This window comes from Mustelus asterias, chromosome 13 (assembly GCF_964213995.1).
Source record: "Mustelus asterias chromosome 13, sMusAst1.hap1.1, whole genome shotgun sequence".
Taxonomy (NCBI): domain Eukaryota; kingdom Metazoa; phylum Chordata; class Chondrichthyes; order Carcharhiniformes; family Triakidae; genus Mustelus; species Mustelus asterias.
The window spans coordinates 4,913,401-4,929,317 of record NC_135813.1 but is presented as its reverse complement, the minus strand read 5'-3'; the positions used below and the strand labels follow the sequence as shown (position 1 = coordinate 4,929,317).

Here is a 15,917-nt window from a genome sequence, read left to right as displayed (position 1 = left end):
ATACAGTGCTGCACGCGTTTCAACTTGTACATTGGTTTCTCCCGGGCACGGAATGTCTAAAAGAACCTAACTCCAGCTTTAATATTGATTCCTACAGAAACTCATGATTCACTGGTTAAATTTAAAGTTAAATAAAGTTATTTCATTTAAAAGCCATGATTTTCGGGAAGGCGACCAGGACTTATAATGACTTACTGTATTGCTAGCAACATTGCAAAACAGCCCAAAGCATTTCACAGCAGCACTAGCAAAGAAAACGTGACATTGAAACACAGAAGGAGACAAAAGGTAAGCTTAAAGGATCACTTAAAAAGAGGGGGAGATAGAGAGGCGGAGAGGTTTAGGAGGAGATAGAGAGGCAGAGGGGGAGATAGAGGGAGAGAGAGGTTTAGGGGGAGATAGAGAGGCAGAGGGGGAGATAGAGGGAGAGAGAGGTTTAGGGGGAGATAGAGGCGCAGAGGGCGAGATAGAAGGGGAGACACAGAGGCAGAGAGGTTTAGGGAGGGAATTGCAGAGCCTCGGGCCCCAGGCAGCTGAAAGCACGGCCATTAATGCTGCACTCATTAAAATCCAGAATCTCAATTTTTTTTTGGTACAGGCAGAGGCCATTCGGCCCATCCTGTCTGCACCGGCTCTTCAAATGAGCATTTATGTAATAGGTCAGAATTGGAAGGGAGCAGAGATCTGAGGGGGTTGCAGGGCTGGAGGAGCTTACAGGGTAAGAGGTGCGAGGCCACAGAGGGGTCTGAAAGCAAGGGCGAGAATTTTAAAATCCCCATCTTTGCAAGCTTGGTTGCTTCATGGTTCCTTATCATATCCTTAACTTAATATCGAAAAACAGCCTTACTTTTCCCGTATCGGTGTTCCTCGACATTCCATCCCATGTTCTGGTGATAAACCTTAGAGCTTTTATCTCCAACAATCTCCAACTGGCGATAGCCCCAGTCAGGCAAGGCAGCGCCACTCAGCTACAAGGAAAAAAACAACAACCAAACAATCATGGCTGAGATCTTTGCCAAGTAAACTGGCACTGATCAGGCAAACTTCAATATTTCCTCAGAAGCTGAAAGGGGCAGAGGAGGTGATGGCCTAGTGGTGTTATCACTAGACTATTAATCCAGAAACTCAGCTAATGTTCTGGGGACCCTTGTTTGAATCCCGCCACGGCAGATGGTGGAATTTGAATTCAGTAAAAAAAAAAGATCTGGAATTAAGAATCTACTGATGACCATGAAACCATTGTCGATTGTCAGAAAAACCCATCTGGTTCACTAATGTGCTTTAGGGAAGGAAATCTGCCGCCCTTACCTGGTCTGGCCTACATGTGACTCCAGAGCCACAGCAATACGGCTGACGTTCAACTGCCCTCCAAGGGCTACTAGGGATGGGCAATAAATTCGGCCAGCCAGTGACGCCCATGTCCCACAAATGAATTTAAAAAAAATAAAGACAGTGGCTTCCCAAATGATAAGAATCTACACACCCAGTGTGGACTTATTGTAGGTATTAATGACAGTGCTTTGCGTTATTCCTTTTGTGAAGAAATGCACCATTAATTACAACCCCAAAGTGAATTACTAGCATTGGGTTTCCTAATGCAATACCCGAAAGTTCACTCAAAACTCAATGTCACTTCAGTGAGCTGTCAACGTCTGCACTGAAAGATTTACTTTCTGATTCTCTTTACGGGAATTAATCTGGCTCCTCGATGGTGCAGTCCAGGTAAGGAAACGAGAATGCAGGGAATGGGGGGGGGAAGAAAACACATCGAACCCTCCCTGCTCCAAGGCAGCAGACTCTGTTACAACATCAATCAGGTACCCTTTGCGATTCCATACCAGATTGTGCCACAGAGTCAGATGGGCTGAATAGCCTCCATCTGTGCCATACTGATTCTATGACTGGGATTTTCCAGGTATGAGCATTGAAACAAATGTTATTACGCTAAGGGGGTGGAAATCTAGCACTCACTCCCAGCCACAATTTCTTTAAACATTCTCAAGTCAGTAACATACTGAACACAGTATCAGGGACCTGGGTTTGATTCCCGCTTGGGTCACTGACTGTGTGGAGTTTGCACATTCTCCCCGTGTCTGCATGGGTTTCCTCCGGGTGCTCCGGTTTCCTCCCACAGTCTGAAAGACATGCGGGTTAGGGTGCATTGGCCATGTTGAATTCTCCCTCAGTGTTACCCGAACAGGTGCCGGAGTGTGGCGACTAGGGGAATTTCACAGTAACTTCATTGCAGTGTTAATCTAAGCCTTACTTCTGACACTAATAAATAAACTTTAATTTTTAATAATTTTACTTGGAACTTGCCACCAGCTTCAGTGCCTAAGCTTTGCTTAAAAGAACTGAACATCCCAGAACTCTGAGTTTTGAAAGCTTATTAAGTAGCTGGCCCAGTGGAACAGGTTCAATCTGACAGTGATAATGCAATAACATCCTCGCTTCAGAGGTTGGCAGGCTGTAATAATTATGATTGAAAACACTAGGGAGCTATCTAATCCAGCAACCAGTTAAAATGAGCCACAGTGGAGAATTAGCATCATTAGTGTGAACCTTGTAACAGTGACCTGAAATAACTTCATTCTTCAAAGCGTATGTTAACACAGACATGCAACATTTCTGTAAATAGCATCAATGTTTACACTCTCCTGGCAGGGGCTAAACTCCTTTCACTATTTCCATCAAGGAACTTAAACTCTTCATAGAATAGAATCCCTACGGTGCAGGAGGCCATTCGGCCCATCGGGTCTGCATCGACTCTGCAACAGAGCATCTTACCCAGGCCAACCCTCACCCTGTCCCCGTAACCCCACGCATTTACCTTGCTAATCCCCCTAAACTACACATCTTGGGAAAGTAAACTTTAAACTTTTAATAACTAAACTTTAAGACTAACTTCAGTAAGGGTCAATTTAGCATGGCCAATCCACCTAACCTAACCTGCACATCTTTGGACTGTGGGAGGAAACCAGAGCACCCAGAGTAAACCCACTCAGATAGAGTAAAGTAAAAAAAAGTAAAGTTTGTCACAAGTAGGCTTACATTAACACTGCAAGGAAGTTACTGTGAAAATCCCCTAGTCGCCACACCCTGTTCGGGTACACTGAGGGAGAATTTAGCATGGCCAATGCTCCTAACCAGCATGTCTTTCGGATCGTCGGAGGAAACCCACGCAGACATGGGGAGAACGTGCAAACTCCACACAGACAGTGACCCAAGCCGGGAATCGAACCCGGGTCCCTGGTGTTGTGAGGCAGCAGTGCTAACCCCACTGTGCCATTGTGTTGCCCCAGGGAGAATGTGCAAACTCCACACAGACAGTCATCCAAGGCCAAAATTGAACCCAGGTCCAGTGCGCTGTGCGGCAGCAGTGCTAACTGCTGTGCCACCCATCTTACCATAAATCCCCATACTTTATTTCCATTATTTTTCCGTCAAAAATAATTTGAATTAAACAATACAAATAACAGAAATCAGAGATATTTGCTGCTAAAAACTTAAATTCTCAGATAATTTAAATCAAAAACCTTTGAATTAATAACGGACTCTACATCACTGAAAAACCTCTAAATGTCCAGAGAAACAGGAAGGATTTAAATACATTTAGGATACATCAGGGATCATCTTATGCAGCAGACACAGATTGTTCTTGGAAAACTGGACAGGTGCTATAAAGTTAAAGATAATATAAAGTGGTGAATCACTGGAGTTGTAAATTGAAATTGTGAAGCGATATCCACAACTGCAGTATGTCATGTCGAGATTATTGGAAATATTCATGTTAATGTCAAAGGAGTGGGCAGCACGGTGGCACAGTGGTTAGCACTGCTTCCTCACAGCACCAGGGACCCGGGTTCAATTCCAGCCTTGGGTCACTGACTGTGTGGAGTTTGCACATTCTTCCTGTGTCTGCGTGGGTTTCTTCCAGGTGCTCCGGCTTCCCCTCTCAGTCCAAAGATGTGCGGGTTGTGGTAAACCACTGTTAGCTTATTACCTGTATATGTGACATGCCTGGACACATCCCTGCCGGCCCTACCCGAGACTCCTCCCCCCCCCCTGGTCCAGGTATAAAGGCGACTGCTCCCCATCCCCCTGCCTCAATCTGGACCAGTTCATCGGCATGGGTGTACTCCAAGTCTTTTGCTAATAAAAGCCTATTTGTTCTTGCATACAAACTAGTCTTTGCTCGATTGATGGTGCATCACGGGTTAAGTGGATTGGCTATGCTGAATTGCCCCTTAGTGTCAGGGGGACTAGCAAGGGTAAATGTCTGGAGTTATGGGGATAGGGCCTGGGTGGGATTGTGGTCAGTGCAGACTCGATGGGCCGAATGGCCTCCTTCTGCACTGTAGGGATTCTATGAGTAAACAAGAGGAATTCAGGCTAAACTTCAAGTGTTTGACAAGAGCAGCACATGGCCAGAAAATACATCCCCTACAAGAGGACAAAAGAAGTTCGTATTTAAAACAGACTTTCGAGTTTATTATTAAATAATTGTCAAAAGGGTCCAGATGTACAAATTCTTTTCAATTCTGTGAAAAGGCCATGAATGTGCAGTGCCTTCCAGATAATCAAACTCCTGGGAGGATAACACAAGATAGAATCAAAGAATCTACAGTGCAGGAGGCCGCCATTTGGCCCATCGAGCCTGTACTGACAACAATCCCACCCAAGTCCTATCCCCGTAACCCCACATATTTAACCTGCTATTCCCCCGATACTAAGGGGCAAAGTATCATGGCCAATCAACCTAACCCGCACATCTTTGGACTGTGGGAGGAAACCGGAGCGCCCGGAGGAAACCTGTGCAGACACGGGGAGAATGTGCTAACTCCACACAGTCACCCGAGGGCGGAACCGAACCCTGGGTGCTGTGGGGCAGCAGTGCTAACCACTGTGCTGCCATTAAAGGAGGAGCGAGAGGTGGAGAGGTTCACTGAGGGGATTCCAGAGAGCTTTGGCAGCTGAAGGTACGGCCACAAATGGAGAGCACATGAATCAGGAATGCTTCGAGAGGCTAGGATTTGAGGAGTGCAGATATCTCGGAGGGTCGTGGAGAGGTTACAGAGATAGAGAGGGAGTGAGGCCATGAAGAGATTGGAGAACGTGCAAACTCCACATAGACAATCACCCGAGGGCAGAATTGAACCCGGGTCCCTGGCGCTGTGAGGCAGCAGTGCTAACCACTGTGCCACCCGTACCATCCCTAAATGCTTCAAGATTAAAACTCTTGGTTAAATATATATGTGTGCGCTGTTCCTGTGAATGCGGTTTGCAGTGGTAACCAGACAGGAATATATATAAAATTATGGAAGATACAAGGGGAACAGCAATCCCTTTAACAGCCTGTGCGCATTCCACAAACATACCTTTAACACTGCAGATGTGTTCACATGCAAAAGCTTCACTTCTGATAAGATAGTTTTCCACACTTCATTATTAGTGTCACGATTGACAATTTCCTGGAACATAAAAAATACATGGAATTAAAACGTAATGGGAGACCTGGATTAATAAATGTGAATGCTCAGGTTTATTTGTAGAAACGGGTAGGTGTGACAGAGGTGGTGATGAGCAATCTCAGCACAACAGCATTTCATTTCTACATCTATCCCCGTTACCATCGCTTTTGGAAAACCACAATCTTACCGAGTTTAAATAGATAATGCAAATTGAAACCAGTGACATGAATCTCAGTAACTGTTTTTAAATACAGCACGATGCATTCATTGATGGGAGTGTGGTGAACCATCGTTGGTTCCCACCAGGTAGTACTGAGCCAGGGTCTGGCCAGTACTATGAGTCTGTATATATGTTGCTGTTGGGGTTAGGGTTGGGTTGTTCTACTTGTTACTGTTGGGGTTAGGGTTGGGCTGTTCTACTTGTTACTGTTGGGGTTAGGGTTGGGCTGTTCTACCTGTATTATAGTTATAATGGTACATCCCAGTCGGGCTCCGCCTCCTGGGAGAGGTATAAAGGTCACTGCTCTGTCTGGGACCCCTCAGTCTGGGATCGTGTATTATATATGGTAGCTTCATTGTAATTAATAGTAAATAAAATTGATGTGCGATATAACTCACGAGGCTAGAGATGCTCAAGGAAATAAAGGCTTTTATTTACTATTACAATGAAGCTACCATATATAGTACACGATCCCAGACTGAGGGGTCCCAGACAGAGCAGTGACCTTTATACCTCTCCCAGGAGGCGGAGCCCGACTGGGATGTACCATAATAACTATAATACAGGTAGAACAGCCCAACCCTAACCCCAACAGCAACAAGTAGAACAACCCATCCCTAACCCCAACAGCAACATATATACAGACTCATAGTACTGGCCAGACCCTGGCTCAGTACTACCTGGTGGGAACCAACGATGGTTCACCACAGGGAGATCGGGGTCTAATTGCGCGACCTGCAGGAAGGGATGATTCTGATGTTGCGTAAACTGAGGTAACGGAAACGTGTTACGAAAGCAGGAATTAAACCGGGACTGTTGGAATTCTCACAACGTTGATACATTCACTTTAACAGCCGCCAAGCTGCACCCTGAGCAACAAGTAGAAATCTAAACCACGCGTTCCAGACTAGAGTTCCCAGATTCTAATGAATCCATCAAGTCCTGAAGCTCATCAGTTTTCTGCCTGTCCTTTATCTGTAACATAGAATTGTAGTATTAACAGCACCAAAAGAGGCCCTTCAGTCCAACAGGTTTATTCTGGGGTGTTGCTCCAAACGGGTCGCTTTTCATCCTTACAGCATATCGTAGAACTCCTGCAGTGCAGGGGGTCGTCATTTGGCCCATCGAGTCTGCATTAACTCAGAATTTTACACAGGCCCACATCCCACTAGATCCCCATAACCCCTAATCCCCTTCATTTACACATCTTGAGCCGCTAACGGACAATTTATCATGGCCAATCCACTTAACCTGCATGTCTTTCGGACTGTGGGAGGAAACCCACGCAGACACGGGGAGAACATACAAACTCCACACAGTCACCCAAGGCAGGAATATCCTTCTGTTCCTTTTTTCCTTGTGCGTTTATCTAGCTTACTCTTAAACGCATCCATGCTCTTTGCTTCAATCACCCCCTATAGTAGCCAAGTGCCACATTCTAACTCTGAAGAAAAGTTTCTCCTGAATTTCCGGTAGGCTTTATTTGTGGCTATTTAGTTTTGATGGCCCCAGCTCTGGTCCCCTCTACAAGCGAAGTCATCTTCTCTACACCTATCAAGCCCTTTCATAACCCAAAGACCTTTGTCAGCTCACCCATCAGACTTACTAACGTCTTACGGCATCTCTTCAGCTACCTCAGCCCCAAGTTCTGAAATCCATCCCCTACGTCTCCCTATGGCGACATAGTGGTTACCACTGCTGTCTCACAGCGCCAGGGATCCAGGTTCAATTCCCGACTTGAGTCACTGTCTGTGTGGAGTTTGTACATTCTCCCCGTATCTGCGTGGGTTTCCTAAAGTTTTAAACTAAAGTTTTCCATCTCTCTCTTTCGAGCATTGCTTACAACATCCCTTAAACCTTCCTTTGTGATTAAGCTTTGGCCACCTGTTCTAATGGGCGGCATGGTAGTACAGTGGTTAGCACTGCTGCCTCACAGCGCCAGGGACCCGGCACGTTCTCCCCGTGTCTGCATGGGTTTCCTCCAGGTGCTCCGGTTTCCTCCCACAGTCTGAAAGACGTGCTGGTTAGGGTGCATTGACCTGAACAGGTGCTGGAGTGTGGCGACTAGGGGAATTTCACAGTAACTTCATTGCAGTGTTAATGTAAGCCTTACTTGTGACTAATAAATAAACTTTAAACTTTATCTCATACAGCTTGGTGCCAAATTTTATTAAAAAAACACTCCCGGACATTTTACAATGTTAAAGACAACATTCCATAAATGCAAATTAGGATTTTAGGTACTTTACACAAATGCAAACCGTTGGCACCAGTTCCAGCAGTGTTCTGTCTTTGGGCACCAGATCAGAGAGGGGCGGGAGGGGGAGACGCCACTAATCTAATCCTTGTGATAGAATGGCACCGCGCAGAGCTTACCACTTTCCATAGGTTCTGTGACGGCATCGAGACATTGTAATCAACGTAACAAGAAATCTCCTGCCAGTGAGGGCTCATAGCAGCTGCAACATCATGTCTAAAATCAAAACCACAAACTTCATAACAGGCAAAAATAAATGCATTATTACTCATCCAATACGTTAATTAATATGAATCAGTTCCCCGAGGGCACTTAATGCCTAAGCTGCTGCCATTACATTGCACGCGTAGCACATTATAGTAGACTGTAAAGTGACACCTGGGGCAGTGCTTTCACAGCACCTTATCGCATTGCTCAAACTCACTAATACACTTCACATACAATAAACAAGTCTTAGGATTTAGTGATCTGGGAGGAACACAGGTAAGGAAATACAACACTGAAAACTTTAATATCCACATGAATAATCAAAACAAGCAACTGGGAACCCCATTTAACACATCATCACATAGGCTGCACCGCGCCACTCACTGCCGCCCTGCCGCGCCTCGCACTGCCGCCCCGCCGCGCCTCGCACTGCCGCCCCGCCGCGCCTCGCACTGCCGCCCCGCCGCGCCTCGCACTGCCGCCCCGCCGCGCCTCGCACTGCCGCCCCGCCGCGCCTCGCACTGCCGCCCCGCCGCGCCTCGCACTGCCGCCCCGCCGCGCCTCGCACTGCCGCCCCGCCGCGCCTCGCACTGCCGCCCCGCGCCTCGCACTGCCGCCCCGCCGCGCCTCGCACTGCCGCCCCGCCGCGCCTCGCACTGCCGCCCCGCCGCGCCTCGCACTGCCGCCCCGCCCCGCCGCCCCGCCGCGCCTCGCACTGCCGCCCCGCCTCGCACTGCCGCCCCGCCGCGCCTCGCACTGCCGCCCGCCGCGCCTCGCACTGCCGCCCCGCCGCGCCTCGCCGCCCGCCGCGCCTCGCACTGCCGCCCCGCCGCGCCTCGCACTGCCGCCCCGCCTCGCACTGCCGCCCCGCCGCGCCTCGCACTGCCGCCCTGCCCCGCCGCGCCACGCACTGCCGCGCCTCGCACTGCCGCCCCGCCGCGCCTCGCACTGCCGCCCCGCCCCGCACTGCCGCCCCGCCGCGCCTCGCACTGCCGCCCCGCCCCTCGCACTGCCGCCCCGCCGCGCACTGCCGCCCCGCCTCGCACTGCCGCCCCGCCGCGCCTCGCACTGCCGCCCCGCCCCGCACTGCCGCCCCGCCCCTCGCACTGCCGCCCCGCCGCCCCTCGCACTGCCGCCCCGCCCCTCGCACTGCCGCCCCGCCGCGCCTCGCACTGCCGCCCCGCCGCGCCTCGCACTGCCGCGCCTCGCACTGCCGCCCCGCCGCGCCTCGCACTGCCGCCCCGCCTCGTACTGCCGCCACGCCGCGCCAGGGACCCGGGTTAAATTCCGCCCTCGGGTCACTCTTTGTCTGGAGTTTGCACATTCTCCCCGTGTCTGCGTGGGTTTCCTCCGGGTGCTCCAGTTTCCTCCCACAGTCCAAAGATGTGCGGGTAAGGTTGATTGGCCATGCTAAATTGACCCTAGCGCCAGGGGGACTAGTAGGGTAAATATGTGGGGTTGCGGGAACAGGGGATTGCGGTCGGTGCAGACCTGATGGGCCGAATGGCCTCCTTCTGCACTGCAGGCATTCTATGATCCTTCAGCAATGCAGCATTCCTCAACACTACAATGGAATTCCATCAGTCGAGATCATACACAAATCTCACAGCCTAGTTTATGTGCAGAATTCCCGCATCAAGTCACAAAGCCACTGACTCATAGATGACGGAGTAACCCATCGATTCAGGCTGACACACCAATTTAGAACAAAAATCATCAGGGACTGAAGTGAAAGGTTTGCAAAGCGATGGGGAATGAGGGCAGAGAGCCGGCACAGGCACAATGGGCCAAACGGCCCCCATCCGTGCCTCAATATCTCCACCAACTCGGACACATCCTGCAGTGGCCAATCAATAGAAAGATCCAAGACTGCTTCTATTCGGTTTGTTCTGATGAAGAAATCTGTCTGCAGTAAGGAGTTGGAAAGGAGGATTGTTCTTAATAACTGTGTGCAATTCTGGTAAAAAAAAAGTTTAGTCTTTTGTCAAGATTAAAAATAAACTATTGTGATTTAAAATTCAACCCAGTTGCAGAGATACGTAGAGATTAAAATACAAGATACAAGGGCGGCACGGGGGCACAGAGGTTAGCACTGCTGCTTCACAGCATCAGAGACCTGGGTTCAATTCTGCCCTCAGATCAGATTGTGTGGAGTTTGCACGTTCTCCCCGTGTCTGCGTGGGTTTCCTCCGGGTGCTCCGGTTTCCTCCCACACACCAAAGATGTGCGGGTTAGATGGATTGGCCACGCTAAATTGCCCCTTAGTGTCTGAGAGACTAGCAGGGTAAATATGTGGGTTACGGGATAAGGCCTGGGTGGGAAGGTGGCTGGTGCAGACCCGATGGGCTGAATGGCCTCCTTCTGCACTGTAGCATACTATCTTCCTGCTGAAACATAGCAAGGCCATCACCATCAGATGATGTTCATGGATCTGTTGTGTTTCCAATATTTGCTGCATTTACTTCAGTTTCCCAGCTTTTCTCATTATTACTGATACCCTTCCAATTCAATTGGCTAAATATTCCAAATTAAGGTCCAATATATATGAGGTTTCCAGTTCAGAGTTCAGATTTAGGAACAGAAACTCAATTATTCCACTGCCCAGACTGAACAATACACAAGTGCAAGATGGTGAAAAGTACAGGAACCGCCAACAAGCGGATATTCGGAACGTACGTGTTGAGGTAACGTGCGGTCATCCCATGAACCAGCTGCACAATGTCACCATGGCGAACTGGGCGAGGGGGGTCGCTGACAACCAACTCCTGCCTGAAATGAGAAAGGAATCACATTATAGAGTCCACAAGTTTTAGTTTAAGATAAAAGGCTAAGTGGCTCTGAGAGGGGACCGCAGGATCAGAGTTTAATTCCCAGTCTCAGTTGATGCTTTCCCAAAATTAAACTAGTTTGGGCCACTTTATCTATGGTTCCTGCCGAATGTGAAGATTGGAGTCTGAGAAAAATAAAAGAATCTTCTGTTGCACATGGTGGGCGGCACGGTGGTTAGCACTGCTGCCTCACAGCTGCCAGGGACCCAGGTTCAATTCCCGGCTCGGGTCACTGTCTGTGTGCAGAGTCTGCACGTTCTCCCCGTGTCTGTGTGGGTTTCCTCCGGGTGCTCCGGATTCCTCCCACAGTCTGAAAGACGTGGTTAGGTGCATCGGCCGTGCTAAATTCTCCCTCAGTGTACCCAAACAGGCGCCGGAGTGTGGCAACTAGGAGATTTCCTCAGTAACTTCATTGCAGTGTTAATGTAAGCTGACTTGTGACACTAATAAGTAAACTTTAAAACTAATTTTCCTTAAATGTTGCCCATTTCACAGTCACGTTAACAAGTAACTTGCTACCACCTACTTGCCAGGGTCCTTTACAATCCACCAATTGTTCACATCCTTAAAAGGATAACAGGTTACTTGCTGCTGGTGAGAACTACCTCTGCCACTGTCGTACCTGCAAAGAAAAAAACACCACACAATTTCAGTTGAAGGACAGCACTTCTGACAGTGCAGCACTCCCTCGGTATCATACTTAAATGTCAACCAAGATTATTTGCTCTCAAGTCTATGTTCTTCATTTTTTGCGGGATTTTGGGAGGGTGGTGTGGAAGGTTGCATCATTAACGGACAAGTGAACCCAATGGACCTGATCAGTTGTTCTTGCCCTTCTTTGTGCTTGCATTCAGAATTAAGTTGATTATATCTTCACCTGGACCAAATCCTATTCACCCATCACCTCAGTGCTCACTGACGGACATCGACTCCCCTTTGGATAATGCCCCAATTCTCATCCTTCACTTCAAATCCCTCCTTGGCCTCACCCTTCCCTATCTGTGTAACCTCCTCCAGACTCGCATTCCAACCATTATCTTGTAAATTGAGTTTGTGTCTTTATATGCCCTGTTTGTGAACACAAGTCCTCACTCACCTGATGAAGGAGCTTGAGACTCCGAAAGCTAGTGCTGCCAAATAAACCTGTTAGACTTTAACCTGTGTTGAGAGACTTCTTACTGTGCTTACCCCAGTCCAACGCCGGCATCTCCACATCATAACCTCCTCCAGCCCTAGAATCGTCTCAGATCTTTGTGCACCTGCAACGTTATTCTCTTAAGCATCCCCGATTTGAATCGCTCCACCAATGGTGGCCATGCCGTCAGATGCCTGGGCCCCAAGCTCCGGAATTCCTTTGCTAATCCCTTCTATCCTTATGATGTCCTTTCAAAACTTAGTGCCAAATGTTGTTTGATAATGTGCCTGCAAAGTGCCTTGGAATGTCTGAGATCAAAGAACATAAGAACTGGGAGCAGGAGTCGGCCATCTGGCCCCTCGAGCCTGCTCCGCCATTCAATAAGATCATGGCTGATCTTTTCATGGACTCAGCTCCACTTACCCGCCCGCTCACCATAACCCTTAATTCCTTTACTGTTCAAAAATTTATCTATCCTTGCCTTAAAAACATTCAATGAGGTAGCCTCAACCGCTTCACTGGGCAGGGAATTCCACAGATTCAGAACCCTCTGGGTGAAGAAGTTCTTCCTCAACTCAGTCCTAAATCTGCTCCCCCTTATTTTGAGGCCATGCCCCCGAGTTCCAGTTTCACCTGCCTCCCTGCTATCTTATCTATTCCCTTCATAATCTTATATGTTTCTATAAGATCTTCCCTCATTCTTCTGAATTCCAATGAGTATAGCCCCAGTCTACTCAGTCTCTCCTCATAAGCCAACCCTCTCAACTCCGAATCAACCTAGTGAATCTCCTCTGCATCCCCTCCAGTGCCAGTATATCCTTTCTCAAGTAAGGAGACCAAAACTGTTCACAGTCCTCCAGGTGTGGCCTCACCAGCACCTTACACAGCTGCAACATAACCTCCCTGTTTTTAAACTCCATCTCTCTAGCAATGAAGGACAAAATTCCATTTGCCTTCTTAATTACCTGCGGCACCTGCAAACCAATTCCTTGAGATTCCTGCACAAGGACACCCAGGTCCCTCTGCACAGCAGCATGCTGCAATTTGTTTACCATTTAAATAATCGTCCATTTTGCTGTTATTCCTACCAAAATGGATGACATCACATTTACCAACATTGTACTATAGGGGCTATAGAAATGCAAGCTGTCGATGTTGCATCTCCCTGACAAAGTTCATTGTACGTTGATGGAAGATTCAAGCACTCCAGCAATTGTACACACAAGCCATTGGTACCGGAATCATTAGCTTACCCAAGAATCTGCAACACCAGCTCCCCAGTGAACATCTGTACCTAAATAATGCTTTTTCACAGAATAAGAATGCTTATTGTGCTTTCTTCAACATCCGAATTTATACCTGATAGGATACATGTTCTTGTGGGAATGGAGCCAACAGGGAACAGGTTTACTCCACACATTCCGTAGTGTAATTTGGGAACCGTAGGCTATTTCCAGAGGTTGACCCTGTGTGATCCTTGCAAGTCCGCCCTGTAAAGGAAACCAAGTGTAACTTTCTGATCACTGGGGAAACGGTGCTCAATTATTACATATCTTTTGGTGAACATTCTGCTTATGAAGGCGAGGAATATCAACTCACTGGAACAGATTATTTCTGCATTCCTCCCTGTCTAAATCTTGCTCAAATTCTTTCTTGCCATCTTCCTCCCCTGAAGTTCCTGACTGCTCACTGGATATAGTTCCACAGCTGTTCTCTGGCACCTCACCAATGCAGTCCTTCCCGTGTCAGCCTCAATTAGAATGTTGGCAGAGTGCTCAGATAGTGGCTATCCAACAGTGTTTGTCTGCAGGAACATTATCTACTTTTCCCCTTGCTAACCAAGGGACAACTAAGCCACTGCTTACCGTGCTCCTAGAATCATAGAATCCCTACAGTGCAGAAGGAGGCCATTCGGCCCATCGAGCCTGCACTGATAACAATCCCACCTCGCCCCACCCCCGCAATCCCCTGACACTAATGGACAATTTAGGATGGCCAATGCACCTAACCCGCACATCTTTGGACTGTGGGAGGAAACCGGAGCACCTGGAGGAAACCCACACAGACACGGGGAGAACGTGCAGACTCCACACAGACAGTGACCCAAGCCAGGAATCAGTCCCTAGCGCTGTGAGGCAGCAGTGCTAACCACCATGCCACCCTACTGCTAATTCCAGTTGACCAGAGCTACCACTTTGTTTTGAAAGACAAACCAGTTCCCTTAACTAAATCACAACAAGGCATACGGCAATTTTATAGAATCATAGAAATTCACTATATCGAAGGAGGCCATGCAGCCTATCATGGTTGTGGTAACTGGGGAAAAAAGCTATCCAGTCTAATCCACTTTCCAGCTCCCTGCATGTTAAACCACGACAAGTGCATATCCCGATTCTTATTAAATGAGATGAGGGTGTCTGCCGCTCCCACCTTTCAGGCTGTCCTTGGAGTGAAAGAACATTTCTCAACTAATCTTTCTACCGATTATTTTAAATTTAGGCCTCTTCATCATTGAGCATTCTGCTAAGGAAAACAATTCCTTCCTTTCCACACCAGCTAGGTCCCTCATAATTTTATACACCTCAATTAAATCTCCCCTCAGTCTCTTCTGTTCCAAGAGAAACAAAAATCCCAGCCTATCCAATCTATCCTCACAACTAAAGCACATGGTGGCACAGTGATTAGCACTGCTGCCTCACAGCGCCAGGGGCCTGGGTTTGATCCCCGGCTTTGGTGACTGTGTGGAGTTTGTGCATTCTCCCCGTGCCTGCATGGGTTTCCTCCGGGTGTTCCGGTTTCCTCCCACAGTCCGAAGGACGTGCTGGTTAGGGTGCATTGATCATTCTAAATTCTCCCTCAGTGTACCCGAAACAGGCGCCGGAGTGTGGCAACTAGGGAATTTTCATAATAACTTCATTGCAGTGTTAATGTAAGCCTACTTGTGACTAATAAAGAAATAAATCCTTCCTGCAATGTAGTGAAATGCATGCAAAACTTGAGCTGCAGCATAATGGGTGTTATGTGCAGTTCTAGCTAATCTCCCTAATTTTACATTCAGTGTCTTGACTAATAAACGGAAGTATAAAATACATGTCGTACATATAATTTGGAACCCGTTTAGAGTAGCAATAGTCAATGACAAATTCTGTGAAGTATTTGCATTTAACCTTCCTGTTAGCCTTGAGGCCAACTAATCCAAGGTGTTGCTCAGTCATTCCAACAGACTTGATAACTTGAGTGCATCCTGGTGCCAAATTAAATAATGTATGTTAGGATTGTGCACAAACACTTAAAAAAATTCTTCGAGCAATCCGATCAATGCCTTGCTTAGAATCAGAGAAATGCTACAGTGCAGAAGGAGGCCATTCGGCCCATCGCGTCTGCACCAACAACAATCCCACCCAGACCCTATCCCAGTAACCCCATACCTTTACCCGCTAATCCCTCTAACCTACACATCCCGGGACACTAAGGGGCAATTTAGATCCTGCTAAATTGTGTGGGTTAGGTGCCAATCCACCTAACCCACACACCTTTGGGCTCTGGGAGGAAACCGGAGCAACCGGAGGAAACCCACGCAGACACAGGGAGAATGTGCAAACTCCACACAGACAGTGACTCAAGCGGGAATCAAACCCAGGTCACTGCGGCAGTGCTAACCACTGTGCCACCGTGCCGCTTCTAAGAACCACAACACTGTTTAGAGTCATTTTGGAACCATATTGCTTATGTGGCATTCAGCAAGAAAAATGAAGCAGGCAGTGCCAGTTTAAACAGCATTCACTCCACATTATCTCAG

General features: G+C 48.1%; 1 protein-coding gene and 1 long non-coding RNA gene across 7 annotated transcripts in view; one reads left to right on the top strand and one right to left on the bottom strand.

Moving 5' to 3' along the window:
- Positions 1–15,917, top strand: part of LOC144502391 (uncharacterized) — a 680,705-nt gene that overhangs the window by 532,321 nt on the left and 132,467 nt on the right. The gene's annotated exons all lie outside the window — the stretch shown is intronic.
- The window catches only part of pomt1 (protein-O-mannosyltransferase 1), a 60,007-nt gene that overhangs the window by 18,623 nt on the left and 25,467 nt on the right, over positions 1–15,917 (bottom strand). For all 5 annotated transcript variants that reach the window (XR_013499328.1, XM_078226242.1, XM_078226241.1 and 2 more), the window contains 6 exons: positions 13,478–13,608; positions 11,510–11,605; positions 10,832–10,924; positions 8,068–8,164; positions 5,379–5,471; positions 848–968 (listed from right to left, as the gene is read on the bottom strand). Coding sequence is in view for 4 of the 5 variants with exons in the window: in XM_078226242.1 (XP_078082368.1) it covers positions 848–968; positions 5,379–5,471; positions 8,068–8,164; positions 10,832–10,924; positions 11,510–11,605; positions 13,478–13,608 (631 nt within the window). In the remaining variant the exon portion in view is untranslated. The remainder of the gene's footprint in view (positions 1–847; positions 969–5,378; positions 5,472–8,067; positions 8,165–10,831; positions 10,925–11,509; positions 11,606–13,477; positions 13,609–15,917) is intronic.